The 23,042-nt window shown below is 41.4% G+C and overlaps 1 protein-coding gene and 1 long non-coding RNA gene across 2 annotated transcripts; both read right to left on the bottom strand.

Annotated features, from left to right (window-relative positions):
* Positions 1-13,985: 13,985 nt before the first annotated feature.
* LOC307172911 lies at positions 13,986-15,160 on the bottom strand. The gene is made up of 4 exons (XR_013823779.1): positions 15,127-15,160; positions 14,844-15,023; positions 14,483-14,649; positions 13,986-14,197 (listed from the first exon to the last, which is right to left on the bottom strand). It is a non-coding gene; the product is annotated as an uncharacterized lncRNA (long non-coding RNA).
* On the bottom strand, positions 15,160-19,373 carry LOC307172641 (uncharacterized protein; the record flags this gene model as incomplete). The annotated part of the gene is made up of 8 exons (XM_079895179.1): positions 19,308-19,373; positions 18,536-18,727; positions 17,577-17,750; positions 16,219-16,386; positions 15,945-16,039; positions 15,748-15,798; positions 15,275-15,505; positions 15,160-15,183 (listed from the first exon to the last, which is right to left on the bottom strand). Exons 2-8 carry the CDS (start codon positions 18,714-18,716, stop codon positions 15,160-15,162), a joined length of 924 nt encoding a protein of 307 aa, XP_079751305.1. The 5' UTR covers positions 18,717-18,727; positions 19,308-19,373.
* Between the last annotated feature and the right edge of the window lie 3,669 nt (positions 19,374-23,042).

Consider the following 23,042-nt stretch of genomic DNA (forward strand, 5'->3'; position numbering starts at 1 on the left):
TTAAATGCTGTCATAACAATCTTAAAACCTGTTACAGCTTTTACTACTATGTATCTAAATGATCAACAACAACCCTTTAATATAAAAAGGTAATGAAATGGACTGCGAAGATCTCTCCACATGTTCTGCAGTAATAAGGAAGTGTTAGATGCCTCCCCGGAAGAAAATTTTGCACATTTTAAAGATAAATTCATTTATTCAAATTCGATGAGACTGGTTGACACTTTAGCACTGCGTTGTCATCACGTCCAGGCACTGGTCCTTCGTCAGATCTGGATACGGCCTGGATACGGCGGACTGCAGTAAACCTCGGGATAAACAGAGAGACTAATATTAGCGTAGACGCCATTCTTCTTATGGTGTAACGAGTACATCAGGATTTATGGGAAGTGTTCCCGGTTCTGGCTGACCTAATCTATGCAGCATAATATAGAATTATAAAAGTCTATAATGTGTTATGTGTATGCTAGGTCAAAGAGATGTGTTTTAATCTAGCTTTGAACTGACAGAGTGTGTCTGCTTCCCGGACAATGGTAGGAAGACTGTTCCAAAGTTTTGGTGCTAAATAGGAAAAGGATCTACCGCCAGCAGTCGACTTTGATATTCTAGGTATTATCAACTGGCCGTAATTTTGAGATCGCAATCGACGTGAAGGACTATAATGTGTTAAGAGCTCGCTCAAGTACTGCGGAGCTAAACCATTTAGTGCTTTGTAAGTAATCAGCCTGATCATACTGAACTTGTGATCGATGAGACATCTTTTTTACATCTTACTTTACACACTTCAGGGCAGACTGTTGCAGCTAGCTTAGGGGAGACACTGTATGACACTAGGTGGTACAGCCTGAGAAATGCACAATAAAAACAAAAATTGCCTTCTGCATTTTTGGTTTGCTTTTCTGGGACTATAATGCGCTAAGAGCTCGCTCAAGTACTGCGGAGCTAAACCATTTAGTGCTTTGTAAGTAATCAGCCATATTTAAAAATGTATATGATGTTTAATAGGGAGCCAATGCAGTGTTGACAGAACAGGGCTAATATTTATTCCAGTGATGCTATATTTATATATATATATAACAGACATCAGCTATATATATATATATATATATATAAATATAGCATCACATATATATATATATATATATATATATATATATATATATATATATATATATATATATATATATATATATATATAAAACAGATAAACCGTGTTTTGTTTATCTGGTTTTTGATCTTGGACTGTTTCCTCATTTGTTTGATTCTGCCTGGCCTGACTTGGACTGTTCTTGGACTTTTGATTATTGCTGCCTGCCCTGAATTCTGCCTGTTATTTGGATTACCCCTGCTGTTTCATCTACCTTGCTCTGTCTGCCCTGTTTGTAGTGATGGCCAGATCGAGGCCTCGTGAAGCAATGAAACAGTTGAACCAAATGTGCCATATTGTTTCGAGGCTTCGAATCAATCCGACACCCGTCTCAACGATGACACCTAGTGGTCACTTGCAGGTGTTGATCTGAAACAACCTTGACGAGCATTTAAAAAATTGTGTTGTTTTTTTATTATTATAATTTTCTAATATGTGAAGATTGTAACCTATAGGCTCCTCACTGTGCATAATGTTATTTTGGTCTTGCAAAATGAATATTAATAAAAGAAATCAAGCCACAATGTCTCACTTTTTTAGAGATTTTTATTCAAAAATATTAATTTCTCTGCTGTGGAAGGACTTAGACTATTTTTTTTTAAGACTTTTTTACAGATAATTTCTCCAGCCTTTGAAAAAATCCTCTCACAAGGGACACTTGTTACTGGCATGCAAAGATATATATATATATTGTTTTGGTGATTTTCCTTTTATTGTGACAGGACAGTAGAGAGATGACAAAAAAACGAGGCGGGAAAGGTCCACGAGCCGGGACTCGAACTCGGGACGCCCCAGTGCAAAGACGCTACATGTCGGCGCACTGACCACGAGGCCATTGACGCCGACGGCGGAGATATTTTTTTTAGCTAGGACATACAAATGAGGAAAGATTACTGCTATCTCTTTCCAGTTTCATTTAAATTCCAGTTAAATTTAAATGCAAGCCTAAATAGCCTAAATCAAATCGCACTATCTGTCACACACCAAAAATCCGCTATCTCAAAATCAAACTCCTCTCACAAAAACCCACGAGGTCAAGATGCGTTGATTTCACTTTTATACAGATGTGCGACTGTGTGGTCTGTTCCCGACCGTGTCAATCAAACGCTGATTCGGCGGACCACACCTGATGAAACACTAGTGAAACACTTCGAGGCTTCGTTTGGCCATAGTCACGTGACATAGGTGTTTTGAATCACGCTTCGGATCAGTGTTTCGAAACATCTGCGCTTCGGGATCTCGCAAAGCTTCGGAACGACTGTTTCGCGTCAGCCATCCTTACCTGTTTGACCCCGCCTGTACGACCTTCCTTATTAAAAGCTGCAAATGGATCCTACTGAGTCTAGTGAATCATTGCATATATATATATATATATATATATATATATATATATATATATATATATATATATATATATATATATATATATATATATATATATATATATATATATATATAAATAAATATAGCATCACACACACACATACATATATATATATATGTATGTGTGTGTGTGATGCTATATTTATTTATATATATATATATATATATATATATATATATATATATATATATATATATATATATATATATATATATATATATAATAAATATAGCATCACATATATGTATATATATATATAGTAGTATATTTATTTATTGTCCCTTTAGGGAAATTATGGTCATACTTCCTGGTTCTGGTTAGAACTCGAGCTGCTGCGTTTGAACTAGCTGTAGTTTGTTTATTAAGCGTGCAGAGCAACCACCCAGTAGAGCATTACAGTAATCTAGCCTTGAGGTCATGAACGCATGAACTAACTGTTCTGCATTTGTCAATGAGAGCATATGGCGTAATTTAGATATATTTTTAAGATGGAAGAATGTGGTTTTACAGATTCTTTTACAGAATGCGTTTTTTTCAGAATTAAGTAGTAGGAAATTACTAGTCATCCAATTTTTTATATCAGCTATGCATTCCGTTAATTTTGTGAATTGGTCAGTTTCGTCTGGGCGTGAATACACACCATACTGAACTTGTGATCGATGAGACATCTCTTCATTTACTGCTACAAACTGATAACGGTCAGATAGGTATGATTTAAACCATGCTAATGCAATTCCACTAATGCCAACATAATTTTCGAGTCTATTTAAAAGAATGTTGTGGTCAGTAGTATCAAATGCAGCACTAAGATCGAGTAACACTAATAGCGAGATACAACCACGATCGGATGATAGGAGCAAATCATTTGTGACTCTAATGAGAGCAGTCTCGGTACTATGGAACGGTCTAAATCCTGACTGGAAATCCAAACAGACATCATTTCTTTCTAAAAAGGAACATAGTTGTGAAGACAAAAAAAACAACCTCCAAATATATTATATATATATATATATATATATATATATATATATATATATATATATATATATATATATATATATATATACATACATACACACACATGCTCACATTACAGCTTAAACAAAAATAGCAAGAGCATTACATCTAGCATCCAAGTCAAGTCCCCTTAAGGTAAGCAGATAATAAAATGGTGTGCCTTGCACTATAGACGTAGCCTTGCCTAATCAATCTGTGTGCCGAGAGTACAGACAGTATCTTATGCTAGGGGAAAATCTCTTTTCTGCCAGATATTGAAGCCAAAAATTATCCTTAATTTTGTAATAATGTAAAACGCGTTGCGGCAGCATGCAGACATAGGCAAGACAGCTCGCGTGCCTATTGGCTGACCTGCGGCAACTGCAGCAGCCTATCGAGAGAGGCCTCTCGTGACGTCAGATCCCGTCGAAACAGGCATGGCTTAGGCCTATAAATACGCCTGATTTTAAAATACGGGATTTTTCATCTCTTCAGCGGAGCTCACGCATCGCTGGATCCGGAGAGAAGAAGCCGCGCCGTCTGAGAAAGCCTTCAGCGGGACGAGCTGTTGCACCTGAAGCCGCTGGCCGCGCCGCCTTCAGTCGCCGTTCCTGCTGCACTATCCGGCGTTATATCCTTTTCTCTGCTACTGTGTTTTGTGTGTGTGTGTGTGTGTTCGCCGTCGCGACACACACTCTCATTACACTAAAAGAGCCGGGCGTCTTTTTCAAGATGCCCCTTTCCTGTGGCTCGTGTCGAGCCCCACTCAGCGACGGGGACGCCACGTGATCTGCGTTTCCTGCCTGGGCGAGGATCACGCAGCTCTCGCGCTCGCTGACGGCGGCTGCCCTCACTGCGAGCTAATGCCTATGATAACTCTGAGGACTCGCCTGGCAACCTTCTCTGAGACTGCACCTCTGCCCGTGTTACCGCACCGTAAAAAGCGCCGTGCTCAGCGGGTCCCGGAACCTCCCCCAACCCGCAAAAGCTCGCCGGTTCGCCCGCCTGCTTCACTCGCTTCGCTAGAGCCTCTTCCTGATGGACAGCGGCCGCTGTCTGCCGCCGCTTCAGTCGTGGATATCGACGACGAAGCCGCGTTTGTGGGAGATGATACCTGCTCTATCCTTGCGTCGGGCAGTGAGGATTGGGCGAGCTCTGTGGATCTCGCTCCCTCTGCCCGCTAGACGTCTGGGAAAAGAGCCAGCATCGAAGCAGAGCTGATGCGTCTACTCGCACAGGCCACAGCGAGCCTCGGCCTAGATTGGTCAGCGCCTGAGCAGCCTGTGCACAACCGGCTGGATGGATTTTTCCTTCAAGGGGACCGCGCTTCGCCGACTTCTAGACCCGCGTCTTTTCTTCCTGAGCTTCATGAAGAAGTCGCTAAGTCATGGAACGCTCCCCTCTTAGCCAGAATGCGTTCCTCTGTCTCGCTGGCATTCTCCGCGGTTGACGGTGCCAAAGACAGAGGATACCATTCTCTTCCGCCGGTGGAAGAAGCCATAGCGGCTCATCTTTGCCCGCCCTCTGCTGGACGGCGCGCTAAGTTGGCACTACCTTCCAAAGCTTGCCGCACGACGTCAACCATGCTCAGCCGCGCTTACACCGCCGCTAGACAGGCTGCATCTGCGTTGCACACGATGGCCACCTTGCAAATCTTCCAGGCCGATCTCCTTCGAAAACTGGATGAGGATGGACTGAAAGCGATTTGTGTGCCGGACTTAAGGAGCGCCATGGACCTCGCTCTCCGTGCCACTAAGTCCGCTGCACAGGCCATAGGACGGAGCATGGCCTCTCTTACCGTAGCTGAGAGACATTTGTGGTTGACGCTCTCGGAGATGCCTCTCTTCTGCCGCCCTCTTCGGATCTTCCGTCAATGATTTCGCGGAAAGATTCGCTGAAGTGCAGAAAGTGTCATAGGCCATGAAGCACTTCCTGCCGAAGCGCTCCAGCTCCACAGCAGGCCGTGCGAAACAGCCGTCTCCTCGAAGCTCGCAGCCACAGCCTCCGCCCACTGCCGCCGCTTCTCAGCGCCGACAGGCCCGGGACTCGAGACCACGCTCTCGCTCTGCTAACCGCCGGCCCCCTCCACGTGGGCCCCGGCCTAGGATTGCGGTAAAGCCCGAGGCCTCAAGGGAAACGACGGTGTTCAGGTCTCGCTGCGGCCAGACTTCCACCAAAACTTCTCGCTCGTTCAGTTCCAGAAAATGCGACTGTTCCACTGTATTTTGCAGTAAACAAGCCGGAACCACAGCCTGCTTGCCTGCACACAAACGCTGTTTTTACGGCGACCCAGATAAATCCCATAAAGAGTGTATTTTCTGGTATTCCGGCCACGGCCGAGGGTGTTATGAGTGTAGTAAAAATGCCCACAGCCCAGTGCTCATTCCTACACACAGACACAGCCCGCCACAAGCCAGGGCTCGCACACATAAAATCGACTCATGTCAATAGTGCATTAAACGTAGTAAATGTGCCCACGTCCCAGTGCCCACAAACACTACACACTGCATGTCTCACGGTCTCTGTAAAAACGAAACCAACGCACATTCAGTCTGCCCAGGCAGACGGTGTATTCAGTGCAGTAAATGTGCCCGCTGTCCCGCGCCCACATTCACTCACAGACATGACATGAGAGACCTTGGGGCTCTCCCCGCCCTCTCTCTCTCGGCTAACCGCCATAGAAGAGTCGAGCGTGGGCAGACTGCCCGCTGTGATCAGCGCGCCCCCTGCCTCGAACGCTGTAAGCACGGCGTTTATGTTACAGCACACCGAAGCTCTCCGGTCACCACCCGACCAGAGCTCACATCTCATTAAACCCCTAGCCATTCGTGCAGATGCATGGGCAGAGCTTCCAGGGGGTTTCAGAGTGGGTGCTGCAGACAGCTGAATAAAGCGCTTGCAAAGTATGCGCCTAGCATAGTGAACTCTTTACATGATTCGGTTCCAGCTGAATTAGTGCCTGCGCAGCCGGGCAAATGGGTGACAGTGAGGGATCGCTCTAGTCGCGGATCAAAAAACCACTCTTCCGTTCCGATTACCATAACAAATCGATTTGCCCCGCTCAGTGAAACACCCACTGAGAATGATTGTGCCCTAGTTATTGGCGATTCTATTACACGGAACGTGAAAATAGAGACACCAACCACCCTAGTCACATGTTTGCCGGGAGCCAGAGCGCCTGACATCAGAGCAAATTTAAAAGTGCTGGCTAATGCTAATCGTAAATTCTCTAAGATCATTATTCACGTCGGCACAAATGATGTTCGACTCCGCCAGTCGGAGATCACCAAAATTAATATTAAAGAGGTGTGTGAACTCGCAAGTACGAGGTCAAGCACTGTAATCTGCTCTGGCCCCCTTCCTGTTCACAGGAGTGATGAGATAGTCAGTAGATTGTGTTCTCTTAACGGTTGGCTGTCTAAGTGGTGTCCGCAAAATAATATAGAATTTATAGACAATTGGAAAAGTTTTTGGGGCAAACCTGACCTGCTGAAAAGAGATGGTATTCATCCCTCCTGGGATGGTGCTGCTGTTCTCTCTAGTAATATGGCACATAGTCTTAGAGCTCAAACATGACAATCTGGGGCTCAGGTCAGGAAGCACACAGACTGGCTAAACCGACTGTCTGCTACCGGCCTCGCGTCACCAAGGTCAGATAAATCCCATCACATAGAGCCTCTTTCACCTAGCTATCATCATATAGAGACTGTGTCTGTTCCCCGAATTTGGAAATCCAAAAAAACGTTTAAACCCATCTAAGGTTAAAAATTTAATTGATGTTCAACAAATAAAAAACAGCTATAATACAGATGAGCAAATGCTAAAGCTTGGGTTGCTGAATATTCGATCGCTTACTTCAAAAACACTCATTGTTAATGATATGATTTCAGATAATAACCTAGATGTGCTGTGTTTGACAGAAACCTGGCTAAAATCAAACGATTACATTACTTTAAATGAGTCCACCCCGCAAGATTACAGTTATAAACATGAGCCTCGTCTGAAACGCAAAGGAGGACTCAAAACCACTAAGAAATCAAGTTTTAAATATAATTCTTTTGAAGTGTTAGTACTTAATGTAAAAATATATAGTATTAATGATAAATCACGTTTGAGATTTGTGCTGGCTACTGTATACAGGCCACCAGGGCACCATAAAGATTTTCTAAAAGAATTTGCGGACTTTCTGTCAGAATTAATATTGACTGCAGATAAAGTACTAATAGTAGGTGATTTTAATATACATGTAGATAATGAAAAAGATGCATTGGGATTGGTATTTAAAGACATTGTAAACTCTATTGGAGTTAGACAACACGTGTCAGGACCTACTCATTGTCGTAATCATACTCTAGATCTAATATTATCACATGGAATAGATGTTGATGCCGTTGAAATTCTGCAGCAGAGCGATGACATCTCAGATCATTATCTAGTCTTGTGTAAACTTCATTTAGCCAAGGCTGCAATGCCGACTCCGTGTTTCAAATATGTTAGACCTATCTCTTCTGCCACTAAAGATTGCTTTATCAATAATCTTCCTGATCAGTTTCATAATCTCAGCATCCCAGATAGCTTAGAAGAACTAGATATTACAACAGAAACTTTTAACTCTCTTTTCCAGCACTTTAGACACAGTTGCTCCGTTGTGCTTAAAGAAGATTAAAGAAAATAGTCCAACGCCGTGGTACAACGAGCACACTCGGGCCCTTAAGAGAGCAGCCAGAAAAATGGAGCGCAACTGGAAGAAAACAAAACTAGAGGTATTTCGCATTTCATGGAAAGAGAGCTCGATTGCATACAGAAATACAAAAGCTGCTAGATCTGCTTATTTTTCAACCCTATTAGAAGAAAATAAACATAATCCTAGGTATTTATTTGAAACGGTGGCTAAACTAACGAAAAAGAAAGCTTCAAGCCCAGAAGTTTCCAAGCAACACAGCAGCAATGACTTTATGAACTTCTTCACTTATAAGATTGATAATATCAGGGAGAAAATTATAACTATGCAACCGTCTACTACAGTATCGCATCAGGCAGTGCATTGTAGTCTCCCTGAGGAAAAATTTGTTTCTTGCGTTGCTATAGGCGAGGAAGAATTTACTAAACTCGTTAAATCATCTAAATCATCTACAACATGTATGTTAGACCCTATACAGACTAAGCTACTGAAAGAAATGCTTCCAGAAGTCACAGATCCTCTTCTTAATATCATTAATTCATCTTTGTCTCTAGGATACGTACCAAAAACCTTTAAGCTGGCTATGATTAAACCGCTTGTTAAAAAAACGCAACTTGATCCTACAGAATTAGTCAATTACAGGCGATCTCGAATCTACCTTTTCTGTCAAAGATATTAGAAAAAGCAGTGTCTTCACAACTGTGTTCTTTTCTTGAAAGAAATGATATCTGTGAGGATTTCCAGTCAGGATTTAGACCGTACCATAGTACTGAGACAGCTCTCGTTAGAGTCACAAATGATTTGCTCTTATCATCCAATCGTGGTTGTGTCTCTCTATTAGTGTTACTCGATCTTAGTGCTGCATTTGATACTACTGACCACAACATTCTTTTAAATAGAATCGAAAATTATGTTGGCATTAGTGGAATTGCACTAGCATGGTTTAAATCATACTTATCTGACCGTTATCAGTTTGGCTTAGTACTAGGACTGTTGCTGTTCACTCTGTACATGCTACCCTTAGGAGATATCATTAGGAAGCATGGCATTAGCTTTCACTGTTATGCCGACGATACTTAGCTGTATATTTCTTCAAAACCTAACGAAACTTACCAATTCACAAAATTAACGGAATGCATAGCTGATATAAAAAAATTGGATGACTCATAATTTCTTACTACTAAATTCTGAAAAAAACTGAAATTCTAATTATTGGACAAAAAACTTCCACACGTAATAACCTAGAATACTGTCTGACACTTAAGAACACAGTTAGGAACCTGGGTGTGCTCTTTGATACCAATCTTTCATTTGAAAGTCATTTGTCTAGTATCTGTAAAACTGCATTTTTCCATCTTAAAAATATATCTAAATTACGCCATATGCTTTCATTGACAAATACAGAACAGTTAGTTCATGCGTTCATGACCTCAAGGCTAGATTACTGTAATGCTCTACTGGGTGGTTGCTCTGCACGCTTAATAAACAAACTACAGCTAGTTCAAACGCAGCAGCTCGAGTTCTTACCAGAACCAGGAAGTATGACCATATTAGCCCGGTTCTGTCAAAACTGCACTGGCTCCCTATTAAACATTGCATCAATTTTAAAATATTGCTGATCACTTACAAAGCACTAAATGGTTTAGCTCCGCAGTACTTGAGCGAGCTCTTAACGCATTATAGTCCTTCACGTCTATTGCGATCTCAAAATTCCGGCCAGTTGATAATACCTAGAATATCAAAGTCGACTGCTGGCGGTAGATCCTTTTCCTATTTAGCACCAAAATTTTGGAACAGTCTTCCTACCATTATCCGGGAAGCAGACACACTCTGTCAGTTCAAAGCAAGATTAAAGACACATCTCTTTGACCTAGCATTCACATAATACATTATAAACTTCTATAATTCAATGTTAGGCTGCATAGATTAGGTCAGCTGGAACCGGGAACACTTCCCATAAATCCTGATGTACTCGTTACATCATAAGAAGAATGGCATCTACGCTAATTTTAGTGTCTTTGTTTATCCCGAGGTTTTCCCGCAGCCTGCCGGATCCAGGCCGTATCCAGATCTGATGAAGGACCTGCGCCTGGACCCGATGACAACGCAGTGCTGAAGTGCCAACTAGTCTCTCCCTATGGAGGATCCCTTTACCACTCTACAGATAAAGCGTTGTCGGGAAACTCAATTCGCGTATCTACCCCGAATTGATAAAATTAAATTAAATTCTGTATCAAAAATTATAAGGAAACACCAGTACTTTGTTTAGGCTTGGTTTGTAGGGAATTACAAACCTGCGCACATATATTCAAACGCACATAACTATAGAACCAATTCTTAATGCGCATGTGAACGCCATCAGCGTTTCTCACAGGTTCGCGTTTAAAGTCTGTATAGAGAGAATGGTGTCGTCTTAGCGGCCCCTAATTTATTAACAAATGATTGTTGCGACGGAAGCGAATCAATCAAAACTTTAGCTAACTTTAGCTGGAATTTAACTTTATTAAAGAACCGCTATAAAGCCCAAACAATCTGTTACCTTAAATTATATGTTTATCTCTGTGAAGCTGCTTTGAAACAATCTACATTGTTAAAAGCGCTATATAAATGAAGATGACTTGACTTGACTTGACAAAGCGCCGGTTCAGAATGGGAAATTGAGGTGTTCGAGTAAAATGGTCCTGTGCTCTATGAGCTCTGAGTGTGATTGAGCTAGAATCAGCCAATCGTCCAAGTAGTTCAACACTCGCATGCCCCGGAGTTTCAGGGGTGCGAGCGCCCGGTTCATGCGAAGGCGAATCTCAAAAATCGCCTGTGACGTGACGCTATTTGTATCTGGAAATACGCGTCCTTCAGATCTATTGACATAAACCAGTCCCCTTGGCGAATTTGCGTAAGGATTTTCCTGGTTGTGAACATTCTGAACCGGCGCTTTGCAAACGCTTTGTTCAGCTGTCTTAGATCTAGTATGGGTCTGAGACCCCCGTCTTTTTTCGGTACCAGAAAATATCTGCTGTACAGCCCCCCTTCGCTCTGAGCTTGAGATAAAGGCTCTATGGCCCCTTTGCTCAACAGTTTCGTTATTTCGGCTCGAAGTAGGTGTGCTACTTTCTTCACCGTAGTTTCGACGCGCGCCGCACAACGGCGGGGGCGTCGATTGAACTGTAGCGAATAGCCTCTTTTTATAATGTGCAGCACCCACTCTGAAACCCCGGGAAGCTCTGCCCATGCATCTGCACGAATGGCTAGGGGTTGAATGAGATGTGAGCTCTGGTTGTGTGGCGACCGGAGAGCTTCGGTGTGCTGTAACATAAATGCCGTGCTTGCAGCGTTCGAGGCAGGGGGCGCGCTGATCACAGCGGGCAGTCTGCCCACGCTCGACTCATCTATGGCGGTTAGCCGAGAGAGAGAGGGCGGGGAGAGCCCCACGGTCTCTCATGTCATGTCTGTGAGTGAATGTGGGCGCGGGACAGCAGGCACATTTACTGCACTGAATACACCGTCTGCCTGGGCAGACTGAATGTGCGATGGTTTAGTTTTTACAGAGACCGTGAGACATGCAGTGTGTAGTGTTTGTGGGCACTGGGACGTGGGCACATTTACTACGTTTAATGCACAATTGACATGAGTCGATTTTATGTGTGCGAGCCCTGGCTTGTGGCGGGCTGTGTCTGTGTGTAGGAATGAGCACTGGGCTGTGGGCATTTTTACTACACTCATAACACCCTCGGCCGTGGCCGGAATACCAGAAAATACACTCTTTATGGGATTTATCTGGGTCGCCGTAAAAACAGCGTTTGTGTGCAGGCAAGCAGGCTGTGGTTCCGGCTTGTTTACTGCAAAATACAGTGGAACAGTCGCATTTTCTGGAACTGAACGAGCGAGAAGTTTTGGTGGAAGTCTGGCCGCAGCGAGACCTGAACACCGTCGTTTCCCTTGAGGCCTCGGGCTTTACCGCAATCCTAGGCCGGGGCCCACGTGGAGGGGGCCGGCGGTTAGCAGAGCGAGAGCGTGGTCTCGAGTCCCGGGCCTGTCGGCGCTGAGAAGCGGCGGCAGTGGGCGGAGGCTGTGGCTGCGAGCTTCGAGGAGACGGCTGTTTCGCACGGCCTGCTGTGGAGCTGGAGCGCTTCGGCAGGAAGTGCTTCATGGCCTATGACGCTTTCTGCACTTCAGCGAATCTTTCCGCGAAATCATTGACGGAAGATCCGAAGAGGCCGGCAGAAGAGAGGGGAGCGTCGAGGAACGCAGAGCGCTCTGAATCAGACATCTCCGAGAGCGTCAACCACAAATGTCTCTCAGCTACGGTGAGAGAGGCCATGCTCCGTCCTATGGCCTGTGCAGCGGACTTAGTGGCACGGAGAGCGAGGTCCGTGGCGCTCCTTAAGTCCGGCACGCAAATCGCTTCCAGTCCATCCTCATCCAGTTTTCGAAGGAGATCGGCCTGGAAGATTTGCAAGGTGGCCATCGTGTGCAACGCAGATGCAGCCTGTCTAGCGGCGGTGTAAGCGCGGCTGAGCATGGTTGACGTTGTGCGGCAAGCTTTGGAAGGTAGTGCCAACTTAGCGCGCCGTCCAGCAGAGGGCGGGCAAAGATGAGCCGCTATGGCTTCTTCCACCGGCGGAAGAGAATGGTATCCTCTGTCTTTGGCACCGTCAACCGCGGAGAATGCCAGCGAGACAGAGGAACGCATTCTGGCTGAGAGGGGAGCGTTCCATGACTTAGCGACTTCCTCATGAAGCTCAGGAAGAAAAGACGCGGGTCTAGAAGTCGGCGAAGCGCGGTCCCCTTGAAGGAAAAATCCATCCAGCCGGTTGTGCACAGGCTGCTCAGGCGCTGACCAATCTAGGCCGAGGCTCGCCGTGGCCTGTGCGAGTAGACGCATCAGCTCTGCTTCGATGCTGGCTCTTTTCCCAGACGTCTAGCGGGCAGAGGGAGCGAGATCCACAGAGGGAGCCCAATCCTCACTGCCCGACGCAAGGATAGAGCAGGTATCATCCCCCACAAACGCGGCTTCGTCGTTGATAAGCGGCGGCAGACAGTGGCTGCTGTCCATCAGGAATAGACTCTAGCGAAGCGGGTAAAGCAGGCGGGCGAACCGGCGAGCTTTTGCGGGTTGGGGGAGGTTCTGGGACCCGTTGAGCACGGCGCTTTTTACGGCGCGGTAACACGGGCGGAGGTGCAGTCTCAGAGAAGGATGCCAGGCGAGTTCTCAGAGTCACCATAGGCATTAGCTCGCAGTGAGGACAATGTAACCTGCAGTGTATGTGGCTCTTCATTCTTTCGCATAGAACGGTAGCAGCTTGAATGCACGGCCACTTCCTCACTCACTAAATCTGACACTGCAGTAAAAAGGGGAAATATTATCACATCATGATAATAAAGTGACCATCAAGTGACCATCCAAACTTCGCGCCATTAACGTTAGCTAGAGCCACTTGGGATCCTCAGGCAAAAGTTTAATAATCACTGACACTGACAAACCCAAGTGAAAGCCAAAATATCTTAATAGCATTAATAATCAGTCACATTTTTCAAATTATTCAATAGGATACGTTTTTTTGGCTGAATTTGAACCTTTCTAACAAGCTGACGATTAGCTTATTAAACATAACAAGCTAGCAATCAGCGATAACTCACCAACAGAATTCGAGCCACTTACCTCTATAATTAAAGATAAAATTCTCGTAGAAGAACTGACCAACTTTTGGGAGATGCGAGAGCGCAGTAGTCCAGCGATAACAGGCAGCCGTGGTGAACGCAATAACCGGAAGACGCAGTACACTGCTTCGAGGCTACTTCCGGCGTTCTATTGTTTTGTGATAAAGGCCTATTCAAGAGATACAAATGTTAAATAAAATATAAACACGTTAAACAAAATAAACGTTCTTACTCAGACGTGGACAGGCTCTGAGTTTCTGTCAGGTTGGTGTTGGACTTCTGGCTTCGGGTCAAGTCTCGAGCTCAGAGCTCTCAGCAAGTATGTCATTTCCTATCCAAAACAAAGAGTATATGAACAAGTCAACTCATTAATGTTTTTTTAGAGCTAGAACAGAATTAAATTCTGTTTGGTTTACTAATTCTGTTATTTTCCTGTTTACTACAGTGAAGCTGCCTTAAAACAATCTGTATAGTATCAAGCACTATATAAATGAAGGTGATTTGACTATAACAAGAACATTACAATGAACACATTTTTGAAAATCTCACTACAAATAATCCAGAATTTAAGACAAAAAAATAATAATCCTACTCTGCCTGTTAAACTTCCTCTCACCTGAAACTGATCAAGTGAATCTCCTCAACTCAGCTATTAGGAAGAGTCAAGGCTCTCCGAAGACGAGCTCGCGAATGGATCAATCCATTTATGTTCTAACATCTGCTCTAAGCTGGGGCGTTTAGTTGGATCCCGGGCTAGACACTGTCTAATCAGATCCTTGCAGGCTGTACACATTTTAATGAGGAGAGAGCTGGTTAGTCATGACCATGTGACCTGGCATTTTTGAAAACAGCGATGGCTCTCACTATATACGTTGAGCTATATATAAAAATTCTGACACACTACAACCTTTACCTTTCTGTACAAATCGTTTGCTTCATGTGTGTGTTTATCAATGTTATCATCATTATTCACTCACATTTGGATAAGTTGCGGTTCCGAAATTTAACTTTGGCTCGTGTGATTTCTGTTTTATTATGAAAAGGAAGACATTGGTTCGACAACTCGTACAGCAACACTCCTAGAGACCAGACATTTGCTGGGACGGCGTGGAATAGAGGTTCGGTATAGACTTCAGGTGGGGTATATGCTATAGTTCCTGTAAGAAAGACATTTGCACATCGCTGAGCTTTTTTTTTAAAGCATCATCAAATAATTAGTAAGTCCTTAACTTTAAGTTTCCACACTCCCAAAATGCTCACCCCTGTATGTGTCGCTGTCGTAGCCTTCACTACTTAATAGCTGACCGCAGCCAAAGTCTATCAGCCAGACACGTTTTGTGTCTTCGTTAATCAGGAAATTCTTCGCATGAATGTCACTATGGAAAACACCATGCTCGATGCAGCCTACCACTGCACCCAGAGCCTGCGAAATGATGTAGCATGAATTCTCCTCACTCCAAGTTTGACGATATATTGCGTTCTTCAAGGTCTCGCAGTGTTCTGGATACTCCATAATCAGAGTGAATTCACTAGGATGTTCAAACCACTCGTACAGCTGTATGACCATGGGGCTTATGGATACTCGGCACATCATCAGCATCAGCGCCACTTCTGTAACGAGAGGTTCGGGATTCCCAGGCTAGAGAGAAGCAGACAGAAGAAGGTTAGCTGAGTAAAAATCTGAAGAAAACATCATTTTGAAATGTACTATTCTTTGATCTTTTTAGATGCGTTCAAAAGAGCCTTTTCAGCTCAAAGTTATTCGGTCCCTCTAGGCTTATTTTTTGATCACATTTATACCTAATGCTTCCTACGGGTGTATTAACTACAGTAATCTGCACTTAAACAACTCAATACACATTCAGGTTTTGGCCAACTTACAATATTAAGATAGCAATCGTTTTCCAGCTTGCTTATCCGCTTGATGGCAACCTGCACAAAAAAAGACCCAGTTTCAATAACAGTAACAGTATTCAAGCACCTGGCCTTGAACTGAGTATTAAACCATCTGTAAATTGTTTTAAATGTGTTTTGATGCATGCAAGAGCAAAATGTTGGTACAATTCAGTAAAATTTACCTTTTTGCCATCAAATTTGCGTGTTCCCAGAAACACGTTGCCAAATCCTCCGGATCCAATTTTCTTTTCCACGTTATAGAGACACTCAAAGAACTCTGAAAAACAAACAGAAAAATATGAGACAATTATTAGCTTGCTAGATTCATAAAATATCAGTGCTGGTCGAGCAACAGTAAATTTGACCGGACATGTTAAAAACTTGACTCAGTTATGCATGAAATAGCAAAATCTCTATCTGTAGACTTTGCACTGCCCAGCCTTATTTCAGTCTCACCTTTTGAGCGCTTGTTCCCTGGAGAAGCCTCCACGGCACCCTGAGCAGTTCGGCCAGTTGATGTCTCTGTTGGCTCGACAGGAACTTGACACCGAGGACACAGGAAGAGACCTGTTGTGGAGCCTTTTATTCCTCCAGCTGATTCTGTTCTATGTTCTTTAGCTTTTTCTGAAATGAAGAAAAAAACAAATGAAGACAACTATTAGACCCATCTTTGACGTCAAATTAAGCAATGATATAAGACATAACTTACACTTTACTATTCAAATCTTATCTGTAATGTTACAAATCTAAAGTAATGGGAATTGTTCACGCTATCCACCTGACTTCTTAATGCCTGGATAAATGTCCCAACATATTATTTCACAATATTAATAGTCATTTTATTTCACTATTATCACGATTACGAGGGTGGAGCCTGGTGATTCAACAATAAAGTTATTTTTCTTATTTTATCTGATCTTTTATTAAAAAGAAAACATACATTTCCAGGCTTCATTTGGCCAACTCTGGCACATGTGGCTCAGTTCTTGTAATGGTAAAGATCATATGGGCCATATCTAAATATAAATATATTTTATTAAACACTGACATTTATTAAATGCATAGCAATGTCTTATTTATGACATAACCGACTCTGTAGTACTCGGCACAACAGCCATTTTGACAATTTTGCATGTTTTTGACAATTCAAGAGAAATAAGTGGTGAAATTTAATTATTTTCTGGTAAATCATTATTTGATGAAACCGGAGAATGATCTTTAATAGTTGTATAAAGAAAATGATACATCGCTTAAAATAATACTAAAACACACTTTACTGAACATGAAGACAAAATTGGCGCGGACTCATGGTTCATGAACATACACAATGTCTGATTCCTGGACCAATTATGCCTACTATAAATATACAAATATGCAAATATAACCAAATTTTAAAAATTAAATATAGCAAAGAATTATATAAAATAGAAATAAAAATATCCATTTAAAGAATCTTAAAAGACTTTAAAGATCTTCACTCAGACTATTTCAATCTTCACTCATCTTAAAATGGTGTGATTTTCAGCAGTTTTGAAAGGATGACAACAAAACTTGTCCCGTATTTACTGAAAATGTTCTTAGTTTTTTGTTGTCACACCATAAGAAACATTTACAATGTTTTAAAAAAAATTGAACAAGTTAGTGATGTTTCTAAAATATCAGACTTCACTACATAAATGTTTTTTTGTGTGTTTAATTTTTTTTACTGCATATTTGAGGAGCCAACAGGAGTAGAGAAGGAAAAATGAAGACTAACACCAGAAACATCAGGCTGAAATGGCCATGAATCAGGGTGATTCTAACTGGAGACTCACCATCTGTCGGCTCGCACTCGAGCTCATCTGTGCCCACTGGTGGCTCTACGCTGGATGTGTCTGGATGAACCTCAGCCACAAGAGGATCCACTTTGTTTTTGGTTTGGAAGGACTTTCTCACAGCATTCAGTCCTCTAATCAAGATGTTACCTGTACTCCCTTTTGCCTGTTTTTCTGCAAACAACAAATATTGATTAGAAACGTCTGTTTTATTAGCACAGATTACAGCTCAATGATTCACTAGTTCATGTTCCAAGAACACTAGAGAAATGAGCTAGTTGCATATATCCGCCATGTTGGATTTCCGATCTAGTGAGTTTGTGCAGACGCCAGTGCAGAGAGCCGGAGAAAGCAGAGAATGATCTTTAATAGTTGCATAAAGAAAATTATACATCAATTAAATAATACTAAAACACACTTTACTGAACATGAAGACAAAATTGGCGCGGACTCATGGTTCATGAACATACACAATATGTCTGATTCCTGGACCAATTATGCCTACTATAATAAATATACAAATATGTAACCAAATTTAAAAAATAAAATACAGCACAGAAATATATAAAATAGAAATAAAAATATCCATTTAAAAAATCTTAAAAGACTTCAATCTTTTATACAAAATAAAAATATCCATTTATAGAATCTTAAAAGACTTCAATCTTTTGATTTCAATCTTCACTCATCTTAAAATGGTGTGATTTTCAGCTGTTATGAAAGGATGACAACAAAGCTTGTCCCGTATTTATTGAAAATGTTCTTAGTTTTTTGTTATATGACACCATAAGACACATTTACAGTACAGTTTAGTAAAAATGTTTTTTTAAAAATTGACCAAGTTAGTGATGTTTCTAAAATATCAGACTTCACTACATAAATGTTTTTTTTTGTGTGTTTAATTTTTTTTTTTTTACTGCAGGCAGAAATATCATGAAACAAAGGTAATAATGACTCACTGTCATCCACATCACAACTGGAGGGCTCTGGCACGGGCGGCTGCGCAGGACCAACAGGATCTGCATGCTGTGTTTTCTTAAACTTGGATGGACCTGGCACACACAGATCTTCACAGACCTGTCCTGGCAGGCACATCATCGTCTCATGATCCACAGGATTTGTGTCCGGCTTTTGCTCCATCTTGGAGGGACCTGGCATAAAAGAAAATGTGTTTTTATCTCAAAATATCTTAAAGAACAGTTGAGTATTGCAATAAGGGACATATAATCATGTCACACCATAAGACACATTACAGTACAGTTTACAGGGTTTCTGCACACTTTTTAAATTCAAATTTAAGGCTTTTTAAGACCTGAAAATTTAAAATTAATACAGTGCATTAGGAGTGTGCAAAATATGTCTCGATAATTTAAAAGTTTTGTTGATAATAATTAGATAATATTTTAATAAAATTATTATCTATTCACTACATAAATAGCTGCTCCCGACGAGCTGGATGGTGCCTTGCATGGCTGACTCCGCCGTCGGTGTATGAATGACTGAGTGAATGTGAGGCTATATGTAAAGCGCTTTGGTGGCCATAGGTCTGTGAAAGCGCTATATAAATGCAGTCCATTTACCATTTACCATAAATGTTTTTTTGTGTGTTTAATTTTTTTTTACTGCATATTTGAGGAGCCAACAGGAGTAGAGAAGGAAAAATGAAGACTAACACCAGAAACATCAGGCTGAAATGGCCATGAATCAGGGTGATTCTAACTGGAGACTCACCATCTGTCGGCTCGCACTCGAGCTCATCTGTGCCCACTGGTGGCTCTACGCTGGATGTGTCTGGATGAACCTCAGCCACAAGAGGATCCACTTTGTTTTTGGTTTGGAAGGACTTTCTCACAGCATTCAGTCCTCTAATCAAGATGTTACCGGTACTCCCTTTTGCCTGTTTTTCTGCAAACAACAAATATTGTTTAGAAACGTCTGTTTTATTAGCACAGATTACAGCTCAATGATTCACTAGTTCATGTTCCAAGAACACTAGAGAAATGAGCTAGTTGCATATATCCACCATGTTGGATTTCCGATCTAGTGAGTTTGTGCAGACGCCAGTGCAGAGAGCCGGAGAAAGCAGAGAATGATCTTTAATAGTTGCATAAAAAAATTATACATCGATTAAATAATACTAAAACACACTTTACTGAACATGAAGACAAAATTGGCGCGGACTCATGGTTCATGAACATACACAATATGTCTGATTCCTGGACCAATTATGCCTACTATAAATATACAAATATGTAACCAAATTTAAAAAATAAAATACAGCACAGAAATATATAAAATAGAAATAAAAATATCCATTTAAAAAATCTTAAAAGACTTCAATCTTTTATACAAAATAAAAATATCCATTTAAAGAATCTTAAAAGACTTCAATCTTTTGATTTCAATCTTCACTCATCTTAAAATGGTGTGATTTTCAGCTGTTATGAAAGGATGACAACAAAGCTTGTCCCGTATTTATTGAAAATGTTCTTAGTTTTTTGTTATATGACACCATAAGACACATTTACAGTATAGTTTAGTAAAAATGTTTTTTTAAAAATTGACCAAGTTAGTGATGTTTCTAAAATATCAGACTTCACTACATAAATGTTTTTTTGTGTGTTTAATTTTTTTTTTTACTGCAGGCAGAAATATCATGAAACAAAGGTAATAATGACTCACTGTCATCCACATCACAACTGGAGGGCTCTGGCACGTGCGGCTGCGCAGGACCAACAGGATCTGCATGCTGTGTTTTCTTAAACTTGGATGGACCTGGCACACACAGATCTTCACAGACCTGTCCTGGCAGGCACATCATCGTCTCATGATCCACAGGATTTGTGTCCGGCTTTTGCTCCATCTTGGAGGGACCTGGCATAAAAGAAAATGTGTTTTTATCTCAAAATATCTTAAAGAACAGTTGAGTATTGCAATAAGGGACATATAATCATGTCACACCATAAGACACATTACAGTACAGTTTACAGGGTTTCTGCACACTTTTTAAATTCAAATTTAAGGCTTTTTAAGACCTGAAAAATTAAAATTAATACAGTGCATTAGGAGTGTGCAATATTGACAAAATATGTCTCGATAATTTAAAAGTTTTGTTGATAATAATTAGATAATATTTTAATAAAATTATTATCTATTCACTACATAAATAGCTGCTCCCGACGAGCTGGATGGTGCCTTGCATGGCTGACTCCGCCGTCGGTGTATGAATGACTGAGTGAATGTGAGGCTATATGTAAAGCGCTTTGGTGGCCATAGGTCTGTGAAAGCGCTATAGAAATGCAGTCCAATTACCATTTACCATAAATGTTTTTTTGTGTGTTTAATTTTTTTTTACTGCATATTTGAGGAGCCAACAGGAGTAGAGAAGGAAAAATGAAGACTAACACCAGAAACATCAGGCTGAAATGGCCATGAATCAGGGTGATTCTAACTGGAGACTCACCATCTGTCGGCTCGAGCTCATCTGTGCCCGCTGGTGGCTCTACACTGGATGTGTCTGGATGAACCTGTGATTCCTGCTCAGCCACAAGATGATCCACTTTGTTTTTGGGTTGGATGGACTTTCTCACAGCCTTCCATCCTCTAATCAAAAAGTTATCGGTACTCCCTTTTGTCTGTTTTTCTGCAAACAACAAATATTGTTTAGAAATGTCTGTTTTATTAGCACAGATTACAGCTCAATGATTCACTAGTTCATGTTCCAAGAACACTAGAGAAATGAGCTAGTTGCATATATCCGCCATGTTGGATTTCAGATCTAGCGAGTTTGTGCAGACGCCAGTGCAGAGAGCCGGAGAAAGCAAAGAATGATCTTTAATAGTTGTATAAAGAAAATGATACATCGCTTAAAATAATACTAAAACACACTTTACTGAACATGAAGAGAAAATTGGCGCGGACTCATGGTTCATGAACATATACAATGTCTGATTCCTGGATCAATTATGCCTACTATAAATATACAAATATCTATCTATAAATTACAGAAACGTCTGTCTGTCTGTCTGTCTGTCTGTCTGTCTGTCTGTCTGTGTGTGTGTCTGTTCCTCGCATATCTCTCGAACCGTTAGTCCGATTACTTTCAAACTCGACAGGTGTCTTGCCACGGGCACGAGTAAGTGCAGTGCCAAGTTTGACATTGTTTGGATGAGAAATGCAAAAGATATCGTTAAATATATCATTTTTAGAAGGTTGTGGTTTAAAAATAAACATTCTGACATTAGAGAGTTGTATCGGTCAAAGAAGCCCCAAGAAGGTTGTGGTTTAAAAATAAACATTCTGACATAAACACTCAGTCAGCTGCACTGTTTACTTCTGAATATTATAGTTTGGTTCCCGAACGTGATAAATCCATCTATCTATAAATTACAGAAACGTCCGTCTGTCTGTCTGTGTGTTATTCGCATATCTCTCGAATGTGAGATAACCACTAAATGTGTGAAAACCACTATTTTGTTTCAAACTTTCACATAGCATCTTTAGGTTATAACAACATTGAAAATCAAAATCTGGATTTGAATTTTTTAAGATTTATTATAAAAACTGATTATTTTTTTTCCCAAAAATGCAATAAATTCATGACTTTTTTTTTTTTCAAAATGCAATTAATCCATTGAATCAATATAAAGTTATTTTTGATCATATTGCCATCGCAAGAAATATCTCCTGAACTTTTTTGACGGCGATCAGCTCACAAAAACTGATTTTGCACGGGCACTTTCCACTGCTCCCTGAATCGAGGCGCTTATTCATTTGTGGATGTAAACTGAATCTGTAAGTCAGCTATGCTGTTTACTTCTGAATATTATATTTCATTCTGGTGCGCTTAACGTTGTCGCTACTGTGTAATAGTAGCCTATGCTATTCACCAACTAAACATATCCTATTCAATGCGTTCACAGTCTCTTTCACGGGCATCATTTGTAGTTGCCTATTCACAAACTGTTTGCTCAAGCATAGCGTTTTCTCGGAGTTCACTGTGTGCTTTTTACCATGCACAAAAAAAAAATGTCACTGAACTTTTGCTGTGTAATTGTAACAATGAGCACACACCAAACCAACAATTACTAAAAACACACACAAAAACTGATTTTGCACGGGCATTTTTTGCACTAGTCTATCTATAAATTACAGAAACGTCTGTCTGTCTGTCTGTCTGTCTGTCTGTCTGTCTGTGTGTGTGTCTGTTCCTCGCATATCTCTCGAACCGTTAGTCCGATTGATTTCAAACTCGACAGGTGTCTCGCCACGGGCACGAGTAAGTGCAGTGCCAAGTTTGACATTGTTTGGATGAGAAATGCAAAATATATCGTTAAATATATCATTTTTAAAAGGTTGTGGTTTAAAAATAAACATTCTGACATTAGAGAGTTGTATCGGTCAAAGAAGCCCCAAGAAGGTTGTGGTTTAAAAATAAACATTCTGACATAAACACTCAAGGTGATG

Source organism: Squalius cephalus (genome assembly GCF_949319135.1).
Source record: "Squalius cephalus genome assembly, chromosome: 15".
Classification (NCBI taxonomy): Eukaryota; Metazoa; Chordata; class Actinopteri; order Cypriniformes; family Leuciscidae; genus Squalius; species Squalius cephalus.